Source organism: Alnus glutinosa, chromosome 1, assembly GCF_958979055.1.
Source record: "Alnus glutinosa chromosome 1, dhAlnGlut1.1, whole genome shotgun sequence".
Taxonomy (NCBI): domain Eukaryota; kingdom Viridiplantae; phylum Streptophyta; class Magnoliopsida; order Fagales; family Betulaceae; genus Alnus; species Alnus glutinosa.
Genome location: NC_084886.1, coordinates 10497825 through 10519095, shown reverse-complemented (window position 1 = coordinate 10519095; position 21271 = coordinate 10497825). Strand labels below are relative to the sequence as shown.

At 36.0% G+C, this 21271-nt stretch overlaps 2 protein-coding genes across 5 annotated transcripts; both read left to right on the top strand.

The window, feature by feature from the left end:
- The first annotated feature begins 1249 nt into the window (after positions 1–1249).
- LOC133871927 (pre-mRNA-splicing factor CWC24-like) lies at positions 1250–6067 on the top strand. Of its 4 annotated transcripts, none has more exons than XM_062309418.1 (6): positions 1250–1543; positions 2375–2648; positions 2742–2835; positions 3885–3970; positions 5180–5448; positions 5681–6067. In XM_062309418.1, exons 2-5 carry the CDS (start codon positions 2403–2405, stop codon positions 5417–5419), a joined length of 666 nt encoding a protein of 221 aa, XP_062165402.1. In that variant the 5' UTR covers positions 1250–1543; positions 2375–2402; the 3' UTR covers positions 5420–5448; positions 5681–6067. The 4 variants fall into 4 exon arrangements, with proteins under 4 accessions (XP_062165402.1, XP_062165381.1, XP_062165397.1 ...); XM_062309397.1 differs by having other exon boundaries at positions 3879–3970; XM_062309413.1 differs by lacking the exon at positions 1250–1543 and adding an exon at positions 1601–1851 and having other exon boundaries at positions 3879–3970.
- Positions 6068–7857: 1790 nt separating this feature from the next.
- Positions 7858–20921, top strand: LOC133858598 (uncharacterized). The gene is made up of 12 exons (XM_062294077.1): positions 7858–7978; positions 8070–8178; positions 8285–8348; positions 8943–9044; positions 9128–9192; positions 10146–10244; positions 10584–10663; positions 10759–10975; positions 16740–16795; positions 18887–18982; positions 19138–19318; positions 20476–20921. The coding sequence occupies exons 1-12, from the start codon at positions 7917–7919 to the stop codon at positions 20605–20607; spliced, it is 1263 nt and encodes a 420-aa protein (XP_062150061.1). The 5' UTR covers positions 7858–7916; the 3' UTR covers positions 20608–20921.
- The last annotated feature ends 350 nt before the right edge of the window (positions 20922–21271 follow it).

Below are 21271 nucleotides of genomic sequence, written 5' to 3'. Positions count from 1 at the left end.
GGGGTCAGACCCAATCAAGCGTACAGGGAATGACTGGCTATATACCTCATTCAGGACATCGAGATTGTACCATGTCTTTTTGGACACGCAGACCCCACCGTAAATGAATAGGGTTATTACTTGTAATATAATTATATATTATATGCATTTGTGCATCAACATGAATTTATGTCTTTTAATACTGAGAAACATTATTGCATGCGTGATTTTAGTCATATGTTTCTAAATGATTGGGTTCATTACATAACACTATTTCACGCATGATGTACTCATTAAGTCACTGACTTACCATTTCACTAGTGCATTTGAGTGAAGTTACAAACTTTGTGATTGAAGATTATTTCGTGTATGAAGATATAACTTATACCCACTTTGCAATCCAAGATTGAAAAAAAAAACAAAAAAACAGTTGGAAAAAAAAAAGGGTAACGCCTTATATTTTTTGGCAATTTGTTGGCCAATTATTTGGTATATTTTTGGTTATGTTGTTGACCCGACCCATATTTTGGCTTTTGTGGTGTTGTTTATAAATCAAAGCCCAACCTTTATGGTATTATTGAAAGACACATGCCCATTTAAGACCAATAGTTGGCATCTTTTTAGCCATTTGTTCGCTCTCATTTTGGCAATTTGTTGACATAATTTATCGCATTTGTAGTATAGTTAGAAGACTCATAATTTGCCTCATTTTGGCTCATAGTTTACCATTTTTGGTATATTGTTATTAAAGGCTCATATTTGATTACTGTCGCTGACCCCCTTCAATCACTGCCACTGTTTACTACCAAATCCAGCGAGTTTTAAGTATTCGCTGCCATCTACCATATCAAAAAATTAAAAATAAAATCATATTCAATTTTTCAAAATATTATACTTTGAGTTCAAAGGAATGTTATAATAAATTTGGAGTTTTGATTTCAAATATTTGATGATAATTAAATAAAGTATGATTTGATGGTAATTGATTATAATATCCTATAATTAGATTTGATGATGATTGCCGTACTTATTTATTTAAATATTTTTATAAATAAGAGTTTTATGTATCGTAAAAATTTGAATTATCAAAAATAAAATGTAGCTCTTTGAACTTTATTTCATGATCGTATGAAATAAACTGAACAATTATTTAAGTTTGTTTTATTTTATTCTGCTAAAAAAAAAAAATGGATACAATTCGGTCAAGAAAACTATTTTGCACACAACCCGCATCCGGTCCGTGTTTATAAGTTAGAGCGGGAGAGAGAGAGAGAGAGAGGCCAAAATGTGAAAATGAGAGAGTAGAAATTTAATAGTACGCTCAAGACATTGAAACGAGCAATACTATTAAATTTTCTCGAAAATGACGAGGAAACCATAGAGAGGAAGAAGACTTTGGGCTGTAGCCTGTAATTGTATTCTAAGTGCATACGCATTTATATGGAAAGGCAGAAAATAGTCTCCTTGTTCTTATCCTATCATTTTTTATTATTCTATAAGATTGTTGTCAAATCTATCATCTATTCTTTGTATCATAACGCAGGTTCTGATTTTATATCCACAGGTATGATCTTCTGCCTAAGTCAATTGAAATTAACTATTTTTTTTAAAAAAAAGAGTCAATTGAAATTGATGTTTGATCGATTAAGGCTTTTCGGGGTTCTTTTATTATTATTATTATTGGATTATCAGAAGAATTGCGTTAGCATTTGGTATTTTTGGTTAGTATCTTCACTGATAATATGGGCGTGCCATGTGTGTAATAATCGATTCATTTCCAATTTGATTTCTTGTGCTACTTTGTTTTTCGATTTTTCTCTCGTATTCATATTTGGTTGAAAGCTTAAAGCCTAGTTGGTTTGGCTGAACCAGGTCTGTAGAATTCTTCTTTAGTTCTTCGTTAAATGGTATATCAAATTAGTTTAAGTATCAGTTTCGGTTTGGACTTCATGCGTGTTTTTAAAAAGTACGAAATAAATCTGAACAACATTTATAAGTTATTTGGCCATTCTTCTCCTAAAACACGATCATTTATGTTTCTTGAGAAGAATGCATTGTAAGTAATATTCATAGAAGAATTTCTTTTAACGAGATTACCCACCAAACGTGTGCTTATCTTTATGCATCTTTTTGTTTTAAAGTTTTCAAGAACAATATCCAAACGCCGGATGTGTGTTTTCTCTTGAATCATTTGTGTGAAATCGATCACTTAATGTGCGTGTGTGTGTGTTTTCTTGAAGCAATAGGTATGTCTTCTTTTTAATCAATTTCTCAGTAAATTGGGTATTCAGGAAATTGGGTGGTTAGATAGGTTATCGTAAATTATAGATTCTTTGAAATAAATCAGATATAGGATTCCTTCCTTTATAAGCTATTCATGTCTCTGGATGTTTAGGGTCGCAAGACTTTAAAAACCAGCAAATATGATTCTTAGCATGAGCTTAAATGGATCAAGCGAATGTCCCGAAGGGAGTGCAAGAGGCTTCAAGGGGAGAAGGATGGTATTTGACTTGGACCTCAATTATCCACCTCCTGAGGAGAACACAGCTCTAACTGATCCTCGAGATGCACAACCTCGAGAGAATGGATACTCACAAAGAGAAACTCTAGTTAATGCCGAGTTCATTGATGAAGAAATTGTTGTGGTCTCCCCAAGGAAATTTGCAGAAGTATGCATTATAGTATTTATATTATCTATCCTTTCATGCGAACTTACATGTTTTTCAACTGAAATTCTCTAAATGAGTTTCTCCTGTTGTTAGGCAATGAGCAATTCTCAAAGAAACCGTTCTCAGAGAAGCTGTGGAGTTATAGACAGGTTCCATGATCCTGCAGAAGCATGCAGTCATGTTTCAGGTCCACTGGCCCTTTTCACCCCTATATTCTCGTGTTCTATGTGTGTGTGTATTCTTTTTTCTTGAGATGCTATGATTGCCGAGCTTTTCTCTCTATAGGGGTGGGCTTTTTTTTCCTTGTTATTTTATTTGATCGAGGCATTTGCTTGAAAAACATTTATTTATGTGAGAGTCTAATCATTAATGTTGTTTTATGTGAGACTTAGAAAGCATTGGATATCAACTTTGAGCAAATTGACTTCAACTTCAAACTCCCAAAGTCTCAGCCTACTAAATAATGTAATAAAAGGAACTCTGAATGCATGAAATTAACTTTGAGCAATTCATCCATAATAACTGTAACCTGTCCTTCCACTATTGTTCAACTTCACAACTCTAAATTCTATTTAGTGTTTAAGTGTCTACATTTTATCTTATTAGCTTTATGCTTGACTGATAAACTGTGTAAATGAATGTTTAAATAGTTAGAACGCTCTCTCTCTCTCTCTCTCTCTCTCTCTCTCTCTCTCTCTCTCTCTCTCTCTCTCTCTCTCTCTCTCTCTCTCTCTCTCTCTCTCTCTCTCTCGCGTGTGCGCACGCACACACAACCGCACCATGATTGCTTACATGCTACAAAGTTTATTGAATGTCAGTCACATGTTTGACTTGTGCTTACACATTACACATCCTGACATTAGTATTCTTTATGAATCTTGTTATTTTGCTGCGGGTGCATAGTACTAAGGGCAACATGAGTAGCAGTGAAAATAACATATCCCTCTTGATTTTTGCCTCCATTTGATAATCTATTAGAATCTTGTTTTTTCAGCTGCGCTCCCACTCTTCATTTTTATAAATAAGTTCTCAAATGGTGCTCTGCTGTAACCAGTTCCTCAAAAACTCACATGACTATTAGAATCTTGGTTTCTTTCTGATTTTTGCCATATCAAACTATAATGCATTTCTTGGTCATTTTATTTAATAGTTTACTATTCCCCACATCTTTCCTAATATAAAGAAATGTACTTTGGAATGTGTTGTTCTCTTTCCTTTCTGTGAAAAAAGAGACAGGTGCATGTGTCAGCTTCTCCAGTCTTGAGTCTGTGCATTTTAACTGGGAACTTTACCTGAACATGGAAGTCAGTAACAAAATCAAGGTCAGTACTGAAGCATTGTTTTTGCTTTTTGCTTGACTATGCTGTTATTTCTCTGTATAAGTTTCTTTCTTTTTCTTTTTCCTTTTGGGATCTGCCCTTTTTGTTGGTCTTTGTCATGATACGCTCTTCAGTATTTCTTTTTCCCTTCTATGAGTTGAAACTTTGAAACCGTACAATTAGCATAAGTTTTAATTTAAATTGTCAAAACATGGGTTTGACTTTCTTTAAGTTTGACTTATCAGTTGATGTTTTTCCTATTATATTAATGTATGAATATGTACATGTGTGTGCATTCAGAGGTACTATGACATTATGACCTATTATATTAGCTAATGAAGGCTAGAGAGTGCCTGCCCCTTCAGAATACAGTGGCCTGAAAATAAAAAGAAGCGAGACTTTTTTTTATAAGTGAAGAAAAAGGATAGTATAGGTCAATTTGTTTATTCCTTTCTGCTGTTTGACACCTCATACTTTCATCCCTTATTTAGATTCATTTGGCTTTTGTTTATTGTTTTCGGCCGATTTCTCTTTATCCAAAATATGACTAAACTCTTTTTTTTTTTATGTTGACTCCATGATGTATGTCCAAACATTTCAAAAATGACCATCCTTCTCCATTCCATATCATCTGTTAACCCTTAGCGATTTTTAGAAAGACTGGACAACTCAAAAAGGAAATTGAAAATGAGAGAAAAATGTTACTAGGGATCAAGGATCGGGCGCACCAGCATATTTTATCAGGTAGTGTATAAAGTTCGTTGGGCGTCAAGCTAGTTGATCTTAAAGTTGTCTTTATTTATGTAGCTCGCATGCATGTGTAATCAACCTTTTCATGCTATCGATATATGTGAACTGGTTACCTAGGTGGAGTATGATATTCTTTATGAAGATCCATTTTCAGGGCCAACTCCTACTGAAACTTAAAAATGCGGTCGAATGTGTTGAATAATGCCACATTATTCAGGCACGTGTGTTCCAAGTGATACTCTTTCAGGCCATTCATTTTCAAGTATTAAATTGTGCATAATGGCCTTAAGTTCAATCTGGAGTCTTAATCTGAATCATCTGACTAGTCATGAATAACTTGGTAAGCATTGGTTGTGACGGGTTAGTTAGAAGTCTTAGGGTCAGATTCTGGATGTTTGCAATAATAGCAAGTGTACATGCAATCATAACATTGAAACTAACCCTTGCAATTTCTGATGGCAGAAAAGTAATGTTCCCATGCCTCCAATTCTGCCTCATTCTGAACCCCAGCATGAAAGACCTACCTTCAGTTGTGCGATCTGCATGGGCCAGTTGATTGAAGAGACATCAACGAAATGTGGTCACATCTTCTGTAAGAAGTGCATTGAGGTGGCAATAGCTATTCAGCACAAATGCCCTACTTGCAGGCATAAACTTAGAAAGCGAGACATCTTCAGGGTCTACCTTCCAACTGCCAGTTAATTGAACTTTATACGGCGTGATGGCAAGCTGTATGTATTTTCTCTAAGTTCTTGTTAATTGCTCTGCTGTAAGGTTTTTAATTATGTAGGATCTAATTTGGAATCTATATGTGAATCTCATGTTGGCTTTGTACTACATCTTCAATATTTCCCTCCACATCACCCTGCCTGTGTGTGTGTGTGTGTATGTAGCTTAACTTCTGTTGATGGGAAGAAAGTTAATTTATGAATCCACCTAATTGTTCTTTTTATGTCCATGCAGGTGGCTAGGGTTCACCAATGGGTTCAGTTATGGGCGGCTGTGATTACGAACCTGTCAAGATTACTTGTGTTTGGACCTTGGTAGTGGATCTAATGGTCTACAGATCCAGTTGGTCTTGGTTTGGGGCTCAAGGCTGGTTCTTCCCTTTGCACCAAGTCCTAATGAGATTAAAAACAATGCTTCCTGGTTGTTAGGTTGCAAGCCTGAGCTTCTAGTTGTTAAAAGCAACCTGATTTGAATATTTGTATATTTCGCATCTAATTGAATTGTAGAGGAATTTGATAATCTCCTTGTGAATTATTAGAAAGCAACCTGTCGGATTGACATTTTATTTGATTTTCAGTTTTTAATCTGAAACCATTAATGGGGAGAATCTTTATACTACTACATACATGAATGTTATGTTAGAAAATTTCTATTGAATGGTATATAACATCGACAAGCAACAATAAAATAATTGTGAAATTCTTATATTTATAATTATGGACTTTTCCTTTTGAAATTAGTGGCTATTGTACGTTTGTTAATGTGTTTTGGAGTCTTTTTTATTTTTGTTTTGAAAAAAATGTTTTGATGTGACATAAAGGTGAAAACAATTTTTGTGTTTTGGGTTGTTTTGTTAATGTCTTTGACTTACAAACATAAAACAAAAGACAGAAAATAAAGTCGTTAACAAGCATAACATTAATTAATATGTGGGCGATGTAGCATGTGATGCTCCTGTTTGTTGCTTGTCTATGGCTTGTTTATTATTGTATTTTGTTACAGTGCTCTTACATGTTATACCTTGTGTTTATCTTAGTTAGAGAAGAACCTTAAGTTATGGGTGCAGTAGTTCTAAAGTTTTAGCTGTGGGATGTGGAATTTTGCAGAACATGACAGGTCAATTTTGCGGAAGTTGGAGGTGTTTAAGGTAATGGGCATGAGGTACTGTAGATTGTTGGCTTGGGTTATACCGTATTTGGTAGTTAGAACAACACTCTTAAATGTTGAGAATATCTGTTTGATCCTGCCGATTCGGTTCAAAAGCTAAGTTGATTTTTGTATGTTATGGAATTAGTGAGTAAAGCTTGGGTTGCAGAGGCAGAGAGGCAGTGTGCTTCAGAGAGCAATATTTGCATCTTCACGGTTTTACTGGAATAAACCAGTTGGAAACACAAGACAGGCTCTGAACATCCTTAAAAAGTTTCAGATTTTTATTGTCTTAGATTATTTGAGAAGAAAAAAGAAATCTACATCCTTGTTCTTTAACTGGTGATGCTTTGAAATTGGATGTGCTACCATTTAGAGCCCACGTAGCTGGTTACTAGGCAAATGAGGTGCTAGTAAATCATTGTCTCTTTTACTAATTCCACAGTTTGCTCTGATTTTCATTCGGACAGTATTAAGCTTAAGTTTGGTAAAGGTATATTATTGTTTTTTTTTTTTGGGACAAGCTGATCCAATCAATCCTCAATAACATCATTATTCCCCAAGATGGAGAAATTATTCAGTACTTTCGCTACAGGCATTAGAAGGATGCTAAAAAATCTCAAACTTTTTGTTGAAGTTTCATTCATGAAATGCTAAACTTTTGAAAATTCTTGAGAAGCTTTCCGGAAATTGTCTTGAGAACATTTACATTTACATTTACAATGGATTTTCCTATATTTCTATCTAAAATAGTTAACTAAAAGCTAATTTTTCTATTTTATCTAATGACTTTTCAAACGCACTCTATATCTGATTATCTTTTTTTTTTTTGTCTATATCATTTAAATATTCTTCATTATTCTTTATTTTATTTTCCAAATATATATTTGCTTTTTGATGAAAGAGAGAGGGAGAGAAAAATGAATAAAGAAAGACAGAGAGGGAGAGAAAATTATAAAAAATCTATGCATACGTTTATAATGCTTTTATAAAACCTTTACATAAATATATTCAATTTATAAAACCTTTTCAATGAATTTAATTAACCATTTTACATAAATATCTCAAATGCGTAAGCTTTTTTTTTTTTTTTTTTTGAGAAAAAAATGCGTAAGCTATTATGAATGCTGTTACTATACACCTAACACGGCCCTACTCCGTTCTGGGCCTAGCCATCCCTCTTACTTGTGGGCCAATCCGTTCGGGTTTGAGCCCATTAAATTCATTTTGAAATTCCCTCTCAACAAAACGTTGTGAATCACGTCAGTCTCCGTGGAGCTTAGGGCGGGAGTTTCAGGATTTTTACTTCGACAGTGAGAACAAAATGGCAGAAGCAATGGAAACCAATATCTCTTCAGAGCCCCTCGACCTTCATGCCATCCACAGGTCTCTCTCTCTCTCTCTCTCCGCGCATAGTGTGTAATCCCTATTTATTTATTTATGATTATTTTTAATGTCTTTGGTTTTTGGTTTTTAGTCGAATAAGAGAGCTCGCAGATCTCCACGCATGTAGCGGAGACGATGTAACCGAACTAAGCCCTTCAGATTCGGAGAAATTACTGACAGACTGCGCTCTCGACCTCGAGGTACTGCTGAAAGTGCCCCCTGCATTTTCGTCCATTTCTTATATTAGAATATATTGACGTTGTTACTTTGAGCTTGCTGATTTTTGTCGGGGGTTCTATTATGCAGAGCAGAGTGAAGCAAATTGTGTCAGAGTCCTCAGATGTTAGTTCCTTAGGGGTTGAGGATTTGGGTAAGTCTTCCTATGATATAATGTACAAGCACTTTAAGAAAAATTTGATGTTTTCATTTTTTATTTTTGAAGTTATTGTCAAGCGGCACGGGTGTCTAATTGTCAATGATAAATGCAATTGCTTGGGTTCGTTTGGGATGCACTTTTTAGAACACATTTTCTGGATTTTATTAACTTAAAAAGAAACAAAATTACCAAAAGATATATACGCGCTAGCTAGTTTTCTGAGAAAATGCACCACGAAAGGAAAATTTTATATGAAATGGTACCAGAGAGAGCCTTGTGTTTTGGGTTCTACTACGGCCAACAAAAGAAAATGATCTAGGTTAATCCAACGTTGTAAAATTTATTGTGCAATTGTGTGATCTAGGTTAATCCAAGATTGTAAAATTTATTGTGCAATTGTGTCAGGTATAAGCATTTTGGCTTGGTTGATGTGTCTGGAAAGTAAAAGGATATGGAGATTTTGATAGATGGATTTTATTTTCGTGAGCAACTAAATGTAGGATAAGTTCTTTGGGTTCATATTCATTTTGCCTGTTGTCTATTTCTCTTACTTTATCCTGGTTCTGAATTGGATCGATTTTAATCTAGATGCATACTTGGAACGTCTAAAAGAGGAGCTTAACATGGTGGAGGCAGAAAGTACCGAGTTCTCCAATGAAATTGAGGTTCTTACTAGAACCAATGTGGAAGGTAAGAGTAGCACTGACATTTTACACAAACATGTGCATACACTCCCTTTTTTGCTGATTAAATTTGTTTTGTTCTGTTTGCAGATTCTAATAGATTGGAGGCAGATCTTGAAAGGTTGGAATGTGTTTTAGATTTTATTGCATCACAGGTCAGTTCTCCAAAATCAATAAATTTTTAGAACTTTTAATTTGGACTTCTTTGGTGGTAAGAAGAAGTCATGCTGACCCATGATTTAACTGAAAGTATGGTCCTAGATGGAGTAGCTTTTGAATACGACCTGACCATATTGTTGGGGGTAACAAAGAGTTGGGGGCAACGCTTTGTTAAGCTGATTTGAGTTGAGTTTGTTGGAATTCCCTGACATTGCATATCAACAGAGACAGACAGTTTCTGTTCTTAGTATAATCTGGATTCTATCTTGTTAAGATAGTGCTCACTGATGTTACTTATCAAAAAAAGTTCTCACTGATTGATTTTAAACGTTATGCTAGATTTCATCAACTAAAACTCTCGCCAACAATAATCATTACATATGCTTATTATCATAAATTTCTTATAAAATAGTATGCCATGTTTAAAAAATAGATTTAATGTGGTTAATGTGTAAATTGCTCTTTATTGATGGGCATATTTTCTGAAGCAATGTCATTAGGTTTTGTCACGACTCAGGAAAGTGCTAGCTATACCTGCGTGATACCTAAGAAGTACTAGTCATTATTGGAGCTACATGGAATAACTTATATATCCCAGTTCTACCTACTGTCCTACACAACCAATATGAGATTTAGTGCATGCCCATGTTATGCATTGACGATCCACCTATCTAATATGAGACTTAATAGAACGCCTTCACAATTCAGGATATCATAGTTTTTGGAGTGAGTAATAAATTTTTTTCGTCCTTCAAATTGAAAAGGGGAGAAAAGTGCAAGCTCACTAAGAGAGAATAGACATAATTTTTCATTATAACGTCAACAATGTGAATGAAACATTTAAATGGGTGTCTCAAAATTTTAATTCTAGCCATCTCATTGTATTTTTGTGTTAAGCTCTATAAGCTATGTGAACCCTTAACATCTTATTTTCTATGCCATTTTATAGGGTCTGAAGAAAACAAAAGCAGGTGCACATGTTATTTGCCCTTCAAGTACAGAGGATCAGTTAAATTTGAGGAATGATTGTGCGGATCACAAGTTGGAGGTTTCATTCACTAAATCATTTTATTTGATAGTGTTTAGTTTCTGGAAGTTATGTTAATTTAGATTTGTATCTTTTAGTTGAGAGTTCACAATCCTATTCATATAATTTTCAAACTTAATGGTTTTTGTATGATCTGTAGTCGTATTTTGCTTTAACATCTCTTATTAGTTTTTGCATGCAATGGAGCCAAAGTGTTTGTGCTAATACACCAAAAATAGAGCATTATATTTTTCATATATGCTGTACTTCACTAATCATCTGATAATTTTTATTTTTAATTCAATCTGTTGACCTTGTGGCCATTTATACCATATAAAGAGATTTGGTTTTACCTTGCAGCTATTGGAACTTGAAGATCAGATTGAGACGAAGAAAAATAATTTAAAGTCTTTGCAGGATCTTGATTATATGTACAGATGGTAATTCAGCCACTGTGGGCTTACATTATTTTTTTTTGCTTGAATTTTATCTTATTCCCATGCCTTATATATGCTTGTTCTGCCAATTGTTTTAGGTTTGATGCCATAGAACAGATTGAGGATGCGTTGACAGGTCTAAAGGTCATTGCATTCACAGAAAACTGCATTAGGTTGTCATTGCGGACATACATCCCAAAGTTAGAAGGCCTTTTGTATCAACATACGATTGAAGACATCATTGAACCATCTGAAATAAATCATGAGTTACTAATAGAAGTTCGGGAGGGGACTATGGAGCTAAAGAGTGTGGAGGTATCAGAATATGAAATTATTTCATGATTTCTTCATGAATTTCTTCCTCATTAACAATACGAGTTAGATAATGTACTTTAAAATTAAAGACTTTGCAGTAGTTACAAAGCTGAAGCAAGTGATGTGTCATGAGACAAGAAATTTGTTACCAAGATTTAGGTGAACCAACCATCATTCCTGTACCCCAAGCATGATTTTATTTTTATTTTTTTTTTTAAAAAAAAGAGAAGTCAGCTTAGCTTGAAAGGACATCATAAGGAGTTCTGAATTTGTTAAAATAAAAATTTAGAAATATGTGGTGTTACCATTAATAGATTGAGTAGCTCGAGAACCTAAGTGGTCACTTAGTTTTTTATGTGCTCTAGGAATTAGAATATTCAGGTGACAACTTGTAGATATGTAGTCAAAAGAGGTTGCTGGTTCTTTCTTTCTTTCTTTCTTTGGTAATTGTCCTTTACTCATTGTGTTTTGGGTCGAGTTTGATTTGTCAATGTGTGGTTTAAAAAGTTACACTTCTTTTGAGATCTTTTCAGTCCCAAATATATCTTTAAATTACATGTCTCGACAAGAAAGCCTATAAAACATAAGAACAACTTCATCATAATTTGAATACATTAAACTCATGAAGCAAAGCAAATACAATTAGACTTTAGGTGAATAAAATACAACCATTTAAACCACAGATTGGCAAATTAAACTCGACTCGAACCATGGATGCATAAAGTATAATTAATCTCCCCTTTTTTATTAAGTAAAAAAAAAATATTGGTTCTTATAGTGCTTGCTTGGGGAACTAGGTGACTGCTTGCCCATTTATACTAAAAGAATTTAGTATGCACTCTGCCTTGTAATTATATTATGTTTAGTCTTGTCATGGTCAGTTATATAGCTTGAAGTAGAAAAATGTTATCCATAGTAGTTCAAGGTGGGATTTTGGTAGGGTTCCATGTAGGGGAGATCATGGTGGAATATGGAGATTTCTCAATTATTATTTGCTGATGATACCGTCCTTTTGTGATGCGGTTCTAAACACCTTAGAGTTACTAGGTGTGCTTTACTACTTTGTTTTAAAGCTGTTTTTGGAAGAAGTGAACTTGCGTAAGAGTAAGTTAGTACTTTTTGGCAATGTATTAGGGGCATTTGACTTGGCTGCAGTGTTGGGTTGTAAGGTCCAATGACTTATCGAGGATTACCTTTTGGGTCATCTTTTAAGGTTTGTGTGGTTTGGAGTTCTATTATTGAAAAGATGGAGAGGAGTTTGGTAGGTTGGAAAAAATTGTATTTGTCAAAGAGAGGAAGACTTTATAGAATTATAGAATATTTAGGAAAACTGCATACTAAACCGTATGGCAGTGCATTACCTTTATAGAGAATAGAAACATCTAGATAAACACTAGACGTGATTTACATGAAGATAAACTGTAACAGCAACTATCTAGCTTATCTTAAGACTATAGAGACCTAGTGTCACGGCCTTAACAATGGCTGTGGCGCGGCAGCAGGGGCGTGTGCCTTGCACCCTTGCTGTCCGCCGAGCCATGACATGAGGGAGGCATGCCATGGATGCAAGGAAGATGGCTCAGTGTTGTTGCTTGGAAAAGGCTCAGGATGCTGCAAGGAGTTCGTTGGTTTGGCCCATGCTGGAGCATGGCTAATGCTGATGAGGCCCAAGAGCTGCTGTGGGGCGCAGGACATGTTGGTGGGGGCTTGTGAGTGGGCTGGGCGTGGCCCAGACCCTTAGTTGCTTGCTGACTTGATGCTGTTGCTAGATGCTGTTGAGAGGGGCCAAATGGCGCCTAGAATGTCCCTGAGAATGCTGTGAAATGCCTTCTGGAAGTGGCCATGTGGTGGCACTGTCCTGCCCAAGTGATGGTGCTGTGCACGTGTGCAATGAGTGCACCAGAAGGCTTCTGCACGTGCTGGGTGTGCAAAAGGATTTGAAAGTGGTAGTGGCCCTGCCATGGGCGTTGCCCAAGTGATCTTCATGAGGATGAGTAGCTGCTGTGTGCCAGTGATGCTGTCAGGGGCGCTGTCCAAGCTGTCTACTGGGAAGACATGCTGCTGGGCGAGTTCAGACAGGCTCTGACAGTAGCTCAGTTGCTGGTGGGCGAATTTGAAATGTGCTGGGGGCTTGTCTCTGATAATGAGAGGGCTGGCAGTGCATTGGATGAGCTGCTGCTACCTTGTGTGGGTTGCTGTGCGATTGCAGGAGGACCTGCATGTGTGCTGCCTTGGGGGCAGTGCACTAGACATGCTGTTGCTTAAATTCAAATGGACCAAGATGCTTGCTACACGTGGCCTGAGTATTATGGGGTGCTGAAATGCTGCTGTGCAGCAGAGAGGCATGGATGGGCGAGTTCAAATTGGGCTGGTTAGCCTGTGACACATGGCTGGTTGGTTGCTGGGCATGCTGAGTGGTGACAGCATGCCATGCTGCCTTGATTGAGGGCAGTGGGCGTGGGCCAGGTGGCAGCCCATTGCCAGGAGCATGAAGAACTGCTGGAGCTTATAAATAGAAGCTTGGGGCTTCATTGCTAGAAGACTTTTACTCTAGACAGACTTTGCTAAGTGTGCTTCATGCTGGGAGAATTAGTTGAGTGCTGCATGTATGCTGGAGAGTTACGAGTAGCTGAGAGCAAGTCAAGAGGACTTCAAGGTTGCTGGAAACAGAAAGTGTGCTGCAGAGGGGACTAGCATTCCAAAGTGCAGGAGGCCAAAGGGTGCTGGAAACCAGAGAGTTGAAGGTGGCTGTAAACAAGCTTAGAGGGCTGCGGTGCTGCTGGAAACGATTGTGTGCTGGAAGAGGGCCAGCCACGTTGAGAGCTAGGTGAGTGACTGTTCGGGGAAGGGTTTCCTTGTAAAGCCTTGGTGGCTGAGTTGTATTGGATTACAGGCTCCATTGTGTGTAAGGACCCTAGTCATTCCTTTGTATATTCGTTGAGTGAATTGTAAAGGTTAGGAGGTGTTGCTCTCGTAAAAGGAAACGCTGCGTGTTGTGTTGTGCGGTGCTTGGTGATTTCCCTAACCTCGGGTTGGTGCAAAAAGAGCTTCCTAAAGCTTGCTGTACAGTGGCTTGGGAAGATGTTGGGGCTGCTTAGGACTGCTTGGTGCTGTGCCTAAGGCCATCACGGGGCTGAAACTGGACCTGCTGTCAAGCGAAAAATTCGGCCTGTGACACCTAGACTAATACAATACAACTAGTCTAAAGCTTATCTATAGAGGAAGAATCTTGATCTAACTCTAACACTTTGCATTTATCACTAACGGATAATAAGTCTAATCCAATAGACTTACTCTTATCAAAAGCACATTATCCAACTTATTAACCTATTTTCTTTCTCTGTTCACTATGCCTATTTATGTAGTTAATATGCTAGAAAAGTTGCAGACAAATTTTCTTTTGGAGATATGGGGGAGTAATTTAAATTTCATCTAGTGGATTGGGATAGGGTTTGTTCTTCTATTAAGGTCAGTGGTTTGGGGTAAGGAAATTGGGTACTTTTGACTAAGCCTTATTAGGGAAGTGGCTTTGGAGATTTGGGATAGAACATGACCTATTGTGGAGACGTGTTATTAGGGTGAAATGTGTAGAGGATTGGAGTTATTGGACTTTGGCTGTTTGAAGGGGGTCACATGGGTCGAGTTTGTGGAAAGGCATTAGATGAAGTTCAAATCTATTTTCAAGTTTTATCAAATTTGTGGTAGGAAAATGGTTCTCATGTTCAAATTGGCACGATTTCTGGTTGGAGATTCTCCTTTTCGAGACCAATTTTCCAATTTGTTTGCATTAGCTATAGATACTAAGGCCTTTGTACTTGTTCGTATTTGTGTAGGTTGGAGGAGTTGGGAATGAAATACTGAAAAGTCATTCTTTTACTAGCTTTTCAGAACTTAGAGTTGGATCTATTGAAGGAAAGAAACAATAGGAACTTTAAGGATTTGGGAAGTACCTTGGAAGAGATTCTATCATCGTTCTACCTTATTTTGTACTTTTGGACTACGGCTTATGTCCACCCTTTGTATTTTACTTTTGCCGACTTTTTTGCTCGCTTTTCTCTTTCTAATTAGGTATTTCCTTGTATACTCCCAGTTTACTAAGGGAAGCCTTACGCTTTTTTAATGAGATTGGTTTCTTACTTATAAAAAAAAAATAAAAATTGTACTTTAATGTCCTGTATGGTTAGGTGAGGATAGGTTGTATTGGAGGTTTTCACGATCAGATAAATTTGATGTTTGATCTTACTATGAAGCATTTAGAGGAAAAGGGGATGTTGGAGTCTTTTGGAAGAATATATGGAAGGCAAAGGTTCTGTGAAAGGTTTAATTCTTTGATTGGACAGTTGCATTGGGGGAAGATCTTGATAGTCGATAATCTTCAAGAAGGGGCAATTATAGTGGATTGGTTTTGTACGTGTGAGGTGGAGAAACAATGATCACATCTTGATAGTCGATAATCTTCAAAAAGGGGCAATTATAGTGGATTGGTTTTGTATGTGTGAGGTGGAGAAACAATGATCACCTTCTGCTTTACTGTTTAGTGGCAACAGAGCTTTGATCACTAGCCTTTACTCCTTTTGGGGTTAGATGGACAATGCCAAGTATGATTGTTGATATATTCTTGTTGGCAAGGAAAATATGGTCATTCTCTTGAGTGGTAAAATATGGAAGTCTATTCCACTGTGCCTTATGTGGATTACTTAGAGTGAAAAGAATAGTCAGAGTTTTGAAGGGTTTACAAATGTTGATTTTGCTTCTCTATTTCTGAAAACTTTCTATGATTGGATGTCTATGTTAGGCAATGCACGTTCCACTTTTTTTTTTGGGTAGAAGTTAGGAGTTAACTTGAGTATACTTCCTGTGAGCTGGAGCATTCTCCTTCTTAATTAAATGATTATTTACTTATAAAAATGTATTTTGAAATTTTTCCCTACGTAAAGCTCTTGTAATCCAAGACGTAAAATTTTTGTTGAGTTAACAGATACTTTGAGTTTTCTATGGTATTCCAACGACAAGTAATGTTGTATTTACATGGTTACTTGTTACTCGAGCGTGGTTTTAAATTCCTCACTTGCTGGTTGCTTGTGCGGATGGTGTTTTATGCTTTGGTGCTTGTCTAATTGTAATATTAATATAAAATATAGGAATGCCTGGGTTTGACTAAAGTCTGAGTGACCTCTAAACTTCTTGCCCTAGGGCTGCCTCCTGGGCAAACTATACTCTCTTGGGTTGCACAAGTTAAAATGATATTATTTGTTTTACGCGGATCAATTTTTTGTGTCTATCTTTAAAGTCTCTTAATTCTTAAATTGCTACCTAACTTTCACATGTGTATCAAATTGGGGAGTAGATTATCAAGTTATTGTGCTTCAAGGCTAATGAGCCATTCTTAAATTGCTACCTAACTTTCACATGTGTATCAAATTGGGGAGTAGATTATCAAGCTTATTGTGCTTCACGGCTAATGAGCCATTGGGTGTAGGAATTAAAGCAGTTTTATTATCCTTTAAATATTGTGCTCTCTTAACTTTCGCAGCACATTGTAACTTGATTTTCTTAGTTATAAGAGTTGCCCTCAGTGGCCCTTGATTTCGAGTGTAGGTTCTCACAATTTGTTTCTATAACGCATTATCCATGATTTGTTTCTTAGTCAGCACTTCCTATAGGTAATAAGTAGTTTTTTTTTTTTTTTTAATCAATTTAGTACCAGTTACAAACTCCATTGTTTTTATGATGGTTAATTAATGCTCTTAGTATTTTTGTCCAGATATTTCCGAATGATGTATACATAACTGACATTCTTGATGCTGCAAAATCTCGCAGGTTTGTCTTTGGCATTTCTCTTTAAAGTTTTTAAATTTCTATTGTCTCATGGAGACTTTTTTATTTTTTTTGGCTGAATTCTGTTTCTGAACTGTAGTGCAAGGACCTGTATGTTCCTAATTTGATAAGAAGGAAAAACATGATTATTAGTAATATCAAATACGTCTGTCATGGGGTGAAATAAATGTGTATTATTCACCTCTTTTGAAATTTATGTAGAATATCAAATTATAATCCTTATTAGGCTGAATGTAAATCTTACAATGAATGTGGAGGACATTATGTTGAAGTAGCTAGATGTGAGTCAAACTTAAATGTAATGCATCATTGGCAACCTCTATAAAGCTGATAAGGTCACACCCTATTGAACATTTTAGAAAGTCCGCATTGGAGCTTTCATCATTCATGACAAAGTATGTCACTAAAGTTACCTTAAAGAAATGTATATTGTGGTATATGTAAAATATATAGAAGAGTTTGGTTCACTAGAGTAGAGTTTTGAAGAGATGTTTCTTATACCTTCTTATAACAAAACCTATATTAATCAATGGTCTTATGTTTCTGGGAATCTTGACTCAGTACACAGCCTTCTGCTTCATCTTTTCTAGATTCACAAATCCAAAACTAGCTAAATATCAGTTTTTCGGGGTCAGGGGACCGATTATTTTATAGAGAATGATTGTTTTTGGGATGAAAACCTCCTTCCAAGAGTATGAAAGTATACTAATTATCTCTTACTTTCTGTAGAGATGTCAATTAGAACACTTCAAGCCATATAGATTAGACGTTGTGGTATTCTTGTAATGGCAATGCATTTTCAGTCTCTCCCTTAGTTAAATTAACAATTTTGGTTACTATGGGTTATCTTGGGTGTCTTTCAACTTGTACCACATCTCTTAACCGTTATTGTAAACTGCACTCTTGTTAACTGTCTTAACCTTTTCTAGCTGTTTGGATTCTAAATCATGCCACAATGTCTCTCTTTCCTTAGTCTGATTGATATAAACAAAATTTGGAGTGCATACACTGGAAAACCTCATTCTGTGAATGAGCAATCAATTTTCTGCTCGAAGATAATTGTGGGTTAAACTAAACTCCCAGTCTGACAAAGATCAACTGGAACTGGAAACCTATTTTTGTTCTCTGAAGTCTTCTATTGCTTGCTTTTTTGATCATGTCTCATGTCAGCTGAAGTCATTAATTTCTGAATTCATGTCAGATTACCTCTTCAGGCATCTTTCACAATTCATATGCTTCTTTCTAGTCAATGACAATTTTGTGAAGTTTCCTTCTAATTTTAGCTGTGTATGCGGTTTCCTTCAAATTCTTTGGGTTATTCTTGTGTACTTGAACATTCTCCTCTTATTAATTAAAACGATTTGTTACCTATCAAAAAAAGAAGTCAGAATATGATAAAGTAGTCTTAATTTTTTTGCCTAGTTTTGGCCAAAATTTTATTATCTACCTAAGATAAGTAATATTCTCTACACCTTTCAAAAAGGGCTAAACAAGGAAGAAAAAGAAGCTAATTTTTCCAATGAGCTTATTGAGACTTAAGTTTACCACATTTTGGATCCAGCAATCTCAAATTATGATTTGTAGGACAGTGGTGAATTACGGTAACTATGTTCTGCCTTGTGCCTTGCAACAATCAGCTCCTATCTAGTTTCTGTGTAACTAAATTACTAGTTACAAGAGGCTGTTAAGCATGGTAATGTTTATGATTATAATGATTTTGCTTAACTGGTGTCAGCTAGTGCTTGAATCTTCAGAAGCCATACTTTGGAGACTACTGTCCTCCTAGCAATTAAAAGCTTCGGATATCTCAAAAACTTTTACTCACTTCAAGTTCATCTCCTGTAACCACAAAATGTCATAAGTTTGACATTACTTGATAATATCAATTTTACAGATGATGCTCTGTTTCTTTAATCCATTGTTTATTATTAGCAAGATCTCTTTCTGCAAAGGCTTTCTGAATGGTTCGCTGTCCCACAAACTACATTACTTTTCATAAACATGAGATGTTACTAGGTGAAACAAAACCAAACAGCATTTTTTCTGATTTGATTCATGGAATCTACTCTGCAGTAAGTCTTCATTGCGGTGGTTTGTAACAAAAACACAAGATAGGATTACTCTCTGCACTCTAAGGCGACTTGTAGTAAACAATGCAAATAAATCAAGGTGAGACTGTTACCTATCACAAGTCTGTGTAGTTCTGATGTTCTGACATTTTATCATTTGTAGAATAGGTTAAATTATTTGATCAGTTTTCAGTAGATTATACTATACTATCTTTGTCATATGGAGTTTTTAAACCGATGTAGTTCCCGTTGCAGACACTCATTTGAGTACTTGGATAGAGTTGAGACTATAGTAGCTCATATGGTTGGCGGAGTTGATGCATTTATAAAGTTCCCTCAAGGTTGGCCAGTATTAAGTTCTCCGTTGAAGCTGATATCTCTCAAGAGCTCAGATCATTCAAAGGAGATTTCTTTAACTTTTCTTTGCAAAGTCGAGGTAAGTGTTATTTTTTCTTTATTTTTGTTTCTTTTCTTTCCACATTGCTTCTTTTTTTCTTTCTTTCTTTTATTTTTTTAAAAAAGTAATGCGCATTAAATGAATATACATTTAAAAAAAAACTTTCGGATGAAAGAAAGTTCCTGTAGTTTCAAAATTTGGAGCTCTTAAAAGAAACCTTCAATTAGCTATGATGCTGTAAGCATGAACATGCATTTGTGTGTGTATATCTAGATTTGTGACTTTCTTGGACGATTTATTCCTACAATAGGAAAATGACTCCATCAATGTAAAGTAGGCGCATTTTGGAAGACAGAAACCTGCCCATGGTTTCTGGAAAGAGCAATTACTGTCGTTTAGGCTTCTAAACAAGCATAGACATTCCTGGAGGCCGGCTTTGTATAATTAACTCATGCCTCTTTCACATTTTTTTTTTTTTTATAAGACCATATCTATGGGAGCAGTGGCAAAAGCAAAATGCTAGATGGTGTCTTGGCTGTAAGATAGATGATTAAATAGTCTTTTTGTTAGTGCCAACTTGCAGAGAAGAGAGAAGAAAGTGAAGATGAAAAAGAAACGCAAGACAATCTGTTTTTACATAGATATATCTTTGTGTTTATATTTTTCACTATATGTATATATCGATGTTTTGTATGTATATAGTAGTGTATGTGTCGAGTGCGTTATTCAATCTCTTCAAAATAAACGAGAACAAAAAAAAAGGGCTTTAGTTGACACGTACTAATGAGGGGGAACTTCTATCAGATAACCTTTTTTTTTTTTTTTTCTATAAATTTTTTACCTTCCGATTTTTGCGAAATGTGATTTTGAAGGGATTTGTGAGGCTATTCTTATACTGACCTGGAAGTGAATTGGGCTCTGTCTAATATTTATGTTCAATAAGGTGTGTTTCTTTCAAATCCGTTCATATTGTCTCATCTGAACCCTTTATTTGAAAATTAAGAGCAAGTTTGACAACTGTGATGTGACATGAATGGTGGAGATGATACATTTGTAAATGGTGAAAGAAACCTTCTGAAGATGATAAAAATTTTCTTTTTTGTTTGGACCTATGCATCTCATTGATTCCACATGTGTTTGTTTAGTTTTCTAACTGATTTTTACCCCTTTCTGGTTTCTTAATTTTGATCCATTAGGAATTGGCGAACTCCTTAACTATACAAATACGGCAGAATGTGTCAACCTTTGTCGACGCTGTTGAAAGGATACTTGTAGAACAAATGCGCTTAGAACTCCATTCTGATGGTTCAGAAAAACGACTGCTATGATTCTTGCATATCATTCGGAAGGGTCAAAAATCAGAATTGTGACCATGGCGTTGAATGCAGGAACCTGGAGTTCAACCCGATTCGCACAGCAAAAGAGAATTTGCTGAAATGCTTCATGCAGTTTTAGATGTTTAATTGTGCACTGAATGAGAGTAGCATATTGCTTGGGAAGATGATTGAAAGCTGTACTTATGGACAGGGGGTCAAACTTGAATTGAAGTAGCTCAATTCCTCGTAAGGCTTAAGGAATCCTGATTTTCTCTGTTTAAATAAAAATGTTCCAATGGGCAAGGAGAGCCCCTTCTGTCTGGTCAGGGCAGAAAATTATGGTTTTATGTTCACCAATAAGAGATTGACACATCGGTCTATAACAAGAAAAACAATTGTTTGCAAAACACTGAACCAAATTCTTCTTTCTTTTTTTTTTTTTTACTTTTTTAGTCTTAAAAAAAAAAAAAAAAAACTCCCAGACACCGCCCACCCTAGATGCCGCTATCACTGCTCCACGCTGGATGCCTTTGTTGGAAATTTCTAGATTTCATTGGATACATGTAGAAGTCGTCGGAATCACCACAAAAGGCCGCACGACCACCCCCAAGGCTTGGGGTGGCCATCATGCTAGCCCTAGATTGATCTAGGATTGGCCTGAAGGCCACCCCCAGAG